The 6,873-nt window shown below is 47.4% G+C and overlaps 1 protein-coding gene across 1 annotated transcript; it reads left to right on the top strand.

Moving 5' to 3' along the window:
- Nucleotides 1–5,193: 5,193 nt before the first annotated feature.
- Nucleotides 5,194–6,856, top strand: LOC104077417 (trichohyalin-like; the record flags this gene model as incomplete). Its single annotated transcript, XM_009578653.1, has 2 exons — nt 5,194–5,331; nt 5,801–6,856. Coding segments are annotated over exons 1-2 (1,194 nt in total), but the record flags the coding sequence as incomplete, so codon positions are not given.
- Between the last annotated feature and the right edge of the window lie 17 nt (nt 6,857–6,873).

Genomic DNA, 6,873 nt, shown 5'->3' on the forward strand with positions numbered 1-6,873 from the left:
AGGCTGAAACTTAAGTGAGGCTGTTGCCCCCTGCGAGGAGGTACATTTTGTCCAGTCCCACTCTGGGTTTTGCATTTCTATTCGTCATGTCTTCTCCAATTCCCTATTAACCCTGGGCTTCACACCCCTGGTTTGTACTGAGCTATGCGTGACTAGAGAGCTTCCCTCTTACTCTGTGTTAGGCTGCCTCTGCCTGTGTAAGCAAAGCAATAAAACTGAAGGCAAAACTGCGGAGTGTCCCGGTGTGTTGCTGCAAGCGCGTCCTCGGCCCCGAGCAACCAGCCAGGTTGACATGATGTGGTGCAGAGGACCTGAGCGGCCGTCCCTTGCATGACGTACGGGCAGATTGCTCCAGGGTGCAGATGGAGGGATGGCTGCAGAGAGGCAGGTGTGTCTTGGGGGTGGATAGCCTAAAGGAGCTGCTGCTCGGCCGCCTTTGCAATTTAGGCGAGGTGAATCGATTGCTCCCCACGGGCAGGGATGCGACATCCCTGCGAGAGGTGTCTTCAGAGGGGGTGGAAGTCTGGATTAACACCACAGCATGGCCGACCTGAACAGATTCCTCACAGCATCCATCTGCTCCGGGCATTTTTCATGTCTGCTGTGAAAAGAATAAACAGCTGCTTAACACTGAAAGGGAGGGATTTGTCCTATTTAACCTCAGAAGCAAGGGGAATGTGAAGCACACTATGAAGATCAAAAATCCCTATTAGCGATGGAAGCCTCCAGAGAAAGGAGTGGAGATATATTAAACACAGGAAAAATGATGATTCGGGTACCTCCAGTCCCAGCAACAACTGGGAGGCCGGAGATAAAAAGCTGACACGCAAACCGTGCAGAAACGGAGCCAATCTCAAACTCAGATTCAGTTCAGGCGGTTCGGGGTACCAGGTCCTCGGGCACCTGTCCAGACGTGCGCATAGGAATGTGGATAACTCTGAGGGCATGAGCAGTCCGGTGAAGTCAGTGGGGTTTATTAGGGGGTTCAGACGTGCTGGACCACCAGGCAGGTCCAGGACTCGGCATCCCGCAGGGAGGGTGATGCTCAGCCTGTTTTTCACCATGCTATCTTTCACTTGTGACCTATCAGCAAAATCAGCACATGATAAATGCACCCGCACCTCCGGCTCTGTGGCCGGTGACAAGCAGCACGCAGAGACCTCACTGGAAAATAAAACGTCATTCCTCTGGGACACCCCAGAATTTCACAATTTGCTAAGCGCTGAATCAGAAAAACCAGCGTTTCAAAACTATCCCCAGAATGTGCATCACAAAAATGATTTGGTTGAAAAGCGCTAATGTCAAAATTAAATGTATTAGACACAAAGTACACCAGTCTGCTCTACTGCTGATAAAACATATTAGCAAAAATAAGTTCTGACCTACCTCATGACAGCTGTGGACACGCAATGGGAGAGTCAAGACTTAAATTTCACCACCGATCTGTCAATATTCCATCCCATTCCACCTGAGACATTCCACAAAACATTTCATTTTCCAGAGAACTCCATTTTTCTTGTAAAATAGGTCTCAGTTAGAGGTTTGTCCAATAGCTCTTTGCTTCTTATTAGCTCTGGCTTAGGGTCTAAAATCACCGGACCCAGCCATCCCCCCGTAGTCTGTCTGTCCATCAGCTGCCACCTTTTGCAGCATCAATAAAAAACTGACCTCCCAGTCCAGGCAGGCACCAAGCCCTGTTAGGGACATGTTAATTATATGCTCTATTCTGAATAACACTACTTTTGCCATCGGGAGTGTCGTATTTGAAGTTAAGAGGGGTTTTTTCATTCATTATAAGGAGAACATTAAAATTATTCCACTGACACGAATACCTGCCTAAGAGTCCTGCAAGCCTGGGAAGTGTTGGAAGAGAAAAGATCTTTTATACACCACACGAGGAGCCCGGTTCCTCTAAGATTAAATGCAACAGAAGTTTGGTCGCCCTGTATAAATGGTGACGGGGATTGGGTAAGAAGCAGGAGGACGGAGCCCACCCTCTTGGGTAATAGCTTTTAAAAACGTACCAAGTCCCGTCTTACAAAAGCGTCTTCGGGGAAAACGAAGCCCTTGGAGAAAAGGGGTTTCAGTGCTGCCAAGAATGTGCTTTGAAGCTCTTTGCCTTGTCCTGGGAACGGCAGCAAAACCCGGGAAAGCAGGCAAGCGTGCCAGCGTGCGCATGGCCGAAACGCGACGTACCTTTTCCTGCGTCGATACCCCAACCCTGTCCGGTGGCTCACGCGGCGCCCGACCATCCCGCACTGCCCCAACCCCTGCGGGGGGGATTACAGACTGTTACAGGACACCAAGCCGCACTGTAATACTCTAATTTTAATAATAACTCCAATCTACCATAAAATTACAGTTTCCCAAGGGTATTATTATCCCACAGGTGGGGTATAATTTGCACAAGTATAATTTAATCTTGAAAAAAAGCTCAAAAATGAAGTATGGTTAGTAACAATCCTTCGTACGCACTTGTATGAGTATCCCCAAGGTGTTACCAGCACTAATTAATTAGGCTCCTACACCCAGTATGATCTTACCTTACAGATGGGCCAGATGAGCCACTCACCCAAGGCTGCGTGACAAGTTCATGCTCTGAAGGCTCTCTGCAATGTCTCCGTCATGCTTGTCAAGGCAGCATCCTACCTCCAAAACCAAAAGCAGGGGCCCAGGTGGCACGGCTGGTATCTTCCTTATTTGCTCTGTGTACCGGGAGAGTTCAGGATGAATAAAGGAATCAGTTGGTCTCTAATTAATTTACTGTTAAAAGATTAAAAAAAAAAAGAAGATTGTAGAGGTAATTACAGCAAAAGCTGCCTAGGGCAACCAGATGAAGATTCAACATGAATCGACCTCTCAGCAGAGAGGTTTGTGCTTTTATTTTTAATTAAAGATCAGGCAAAGTTGAAAGGAAAGTCATTCGTGGAAGACAGATAATATGAAAAGTATTTTATCATGATTTTTCTCAATGAAAAGTCATTGTTTATTGAACAGATACTTTCTTGTACAAAAATTCATTTCGCAGACTTTAACATCTAAAGGTGTTCTGTTGGTGGTTGGGGTTTTTTCCCAACAAAAACCTGGATAATATAATGCAGACTTTAACATTTAAAGGTGTTCTGTTGGTGGTTGGGGGCTTTTCCCAACAAAAACCTGGATAATATAACAAAAAGGCTCCTTAATAAGAAGTTACCAAAAATGAAACATTTTGCAGCACACTCTACAAGGACACCACACAAGCCAACATCTGGAGGATTTGGGGATCTCACTGCTGTGCACCCGCATTTCACCATTTTCGTAGCGCTTAGGTCTTCTTCTGTCCTGTGAGCGAAAGCCAGACCCAGGCCCAGACCCCATTGACCTCAGGCCCAAGGTGCTGAAGGAACTTGCAACACAAAAAGCAAACGAAAATAATCTCTGGTATTGCAGTACCAAGCTCATGGGCCATGCAGATGTAAGTATGTCCCTGACAATGGAGCTCTGCTATGATCAGCACTTCTGTCCCCATCCTCAAAATTTCATTGTGGTACTATTTTTATGTGTGCATGTGTGTATTATACATATATAAATTCATACTTATGCAAATGCACATTTATATAAAAATACACCCTCTCATTAACACATATATACACTTTATAGCTACTCTAGATTTTTTAAAATCTGAAATAAAATCAGCCTGTAAAATAACTTTACAGTCTGGATTAGGTGGAACCAGCCAGTGCCTGAATTGCCACATGGCAACTGCTATTTCTGGGTTAAAATGATAGGTAAGGGGATGATAAGTTAAATAACCCGTTTGAGGACGTGAAGGTGCAGCTGGGCTTGGCCAAAGATGAATCAGGACAACGTCCACAAAGGGTGTCTCCTTTCTGTAGCTCCGTCAAGGACCCTATAAAAGCACCCAGGTCCTCCCATCACTCCGCACGGCTTCACAGGAATCCCACTTGATCCCGTTGGTGATTTGGGTAAGTCACTCCTTCTGAAATGTGCCCCTTTGCTGGGCAAGGAGACGTTGTTTCTGTAGGATTCATGTCGGGTGGCAGCATCATTCCTGCCGCAGTATTTTCTAAGTCTTTTGCGTTTATATCCAGTGAAGTGTTGTTTTGTGTTATTTGGACACCTGCATGCTGTCACCATGTGTCCACGTGTAGAGGCAGCTTTTCTCAAAGGGAAAATGCGAGAGGGAGCCAGGTTTCGTGCCTTACTTTGGTCTGGAGTCAGCTCCCAGCCAGAATGAACAGATTGGAGAAATGTTCTGTTTTCTACAGAAATACCAAAACCCAGGATTTCATATGCAAAGCGCACATGAGTTCATGTGTATGTGCACGTTATAGAGGTGGCAAGGCAGACATGGCACAGCTTCCCCAGCTGCAAACTGAGATCTCAGCACTGATGTACCTGATAAAAGGCTTGGGGATCCTGTGAGGAGGAAGGAAGGAGGTGGCTTTTGAGGATTCCGGACACAAAGCTCCAACAGGAGCACTGCTTTCTGCCAAGCAGATCTCAGTAAAATCAAATAAGTAGCTCTGACCTAGGTGATCTGACAGTTCCCCTCTGGCCATAATCTATCTGGTGCTGTAACGAAAGCTTTATCGTTTGTTTTGCGTTACTACTGGTCACAGGAGCATCAGCCACAGGGCTTGTTTTAACTCCCTGTAAGCACTCTACCTGCCTCTTGTAAGCACTCTACCAGCTAGATCTTGTCTCAGGCCACGCCAGCGCTGCGTTAGACATCCTCTAACCTGCTTCACAGAAGCTGGTGTATCTCAGTGCCAGGCAGAGTATATCAGCGTGGGTCCTGGAAACATAAATACCTGGTATGACCCCATGGGGACAGGTTCTTGGGGCATCTCTTGAGTCATCATCCCCAGTCCCCTCCCTGCGATCCATAAACGCAGGCATCCTGCCATCCCCTATCAAACGTCATTCAAATACGTCAGTAGACAAGTTGGAGGACACTCCCCATCCCACTAAAACCCCTAAGCATTTGAATTTCTTCCCAGTGCTCTGGTGAAACAGAGCTCGCCGTGGCACAGGAGCGGACACACAGCGCACGGCACCCAGCGTCCGATGAACACACGCAGCCTGACCCCAGCAATTCTCCCTCCTCTTTTCACACTCAGAGGCAAGCAAATCTCCCATCTTAAGGTCTGCTCCTTTTCTTGCAGGCTTGCTTGAATCTGCAGGAAGATGTCTCGCTTCTTAGACAGCGTTTCCACCATCATCAGCGTCTTTCACAAACATGCGAAGGAAGATGGAGACTGCTCCAACCTCAGCCGAAGGAAGATGAAAGAGTTCCTCCAGAAGGAGTTTGCAGATGTCATAGCTGTGAGTGAGCCGTCGTGAGGGGGAGGGCTTGAGGCCAAGACTGGAGTGCAGGGACTGCAAAATCTCCTTTCGGAGAGGGGATGCTTCTTAGGACAGTGGGATGGGGAGGCTTTCACAAAGAGGAGCAGCAGTTGCGTTCCTTTGCACCATCTGCTTCGACAGCTCTTCCAAGACATTTTGTCATGAGCAAATGGGCAAAAGCTGGAGAATGAAGGGGAGGTATGGTTTTCTTTCAAAGGCAGGAAAGAAATGTATCCAGTAGAGGGATACAGCATATCCCAAAGAGAAGAGAGCTGGTCAACCAGGAAAATGGAGAACAAAGATATGGAGTGGTTGCTGAGCTATAAAAGTGAAGTGTGAGAGATGGAAGGAGAAAAGATTGCAATTGTCCCTGTCTTTGCATTTCTCTGACAAGGAGCAGGAAGGTTACAATCCCTTTTTTGTTTCCCTGTGTGTGTTTTCCCTGCAGAACCCGCATGACCCTCAGACGATTGACAAGATTCTGCAGTTTCTGGAGTGGGATGGGGATGGGGAAATAGATTTTAATGAGTTCCTGCTTTTGGTGTTCAGAGTGGCTAAGGCCTGCTACTGCTACCTGCCAAAGGGACCATGCCTTCTGCAAAAAACAAAGGTGACAACCAGTGGCAAGTCACTCCGAGAGCCTGAAATTAAGAACAGAGAGAGCCATCGGCAGCTCCAGGAGGAGGAACAACAAACCTGTGAGAGTAATCATCATACCCCCTGTGAACCTGAGCTGCAACGAGACACCAGGGTCAACGAGCTTGAAACACTAGAGGAAACGGGGAGTCATCACCAGCAACGTAACACACAAAGCAGAAACGATGCAAAACGAAACAGAGAGCCGAGGGAACCAATCCCTCAGGTATACGAAGAACGAAGCCAAGAGCCATGTGACCAACGGAAGAGCCAGAGAAGACGTCAGCCACCGGAGCCAGACAGACGAGAAGATGTACAACTCTGCAAGCACGGCAGCTTGCAAGCACATGAGCCCGGACTGCAGGCAGATAAAAGGCAAAATCAAGAGGGTCCTCAGTCAGAACAAATGGCAGATGTGAGAAGTCGCAGCCAGAACCATGAACCTCAACCACTGCCAAACCGGTGGAGTAGCCATCAGCCACATGAGCCAGCACTACCAGGATATGATCAAAAAAACCAGCGGCCACAAGAAGCAGATAGAGGAAGTCACAATCAGCCACGTAAACCTGAATTACTGACAGAAGAGAGAAGCCGCTACCACCTACGTGAGCTGGAACAAAAAGCACTTGAACACAGCAGCCACCAGCCATGTGAGCCTGAATGCCTGGACTCCAGACGCCCACATCAGTCATACATACAGGAACCGCTAGAACTTGACCTCAGGTACTATGAGACCTGTGAGATAGAAAGAGGTATCTATGAACAAGGAAACAACCAGGAAGATGAGATTGAATATCCAGCAAGTGAGAGAGATATCCATCAAGAGCAGGAGTGTGAAAAACGAGATGACGCAAGGAAGAAAGAGCCCGTGCGGGAGACGAGGAT

This window comes from Fulmarus glacialis, unplaced genomic scaffold (genome assembly GCF_000690835.1).
Source record: "Fulmarus glacialis isolate BGI_N327 unplaced genomic scaffold, ASM69083v1 scaffold3165, whole genome shotgun sequence".
In the NCBI taxonomy this organism is placed as follows: Eukaryota; Metazoa; Chordata; class Aves; order Procellariiformes; family Procellariidae; genus Fulmarus; species Fulmarus glacialis.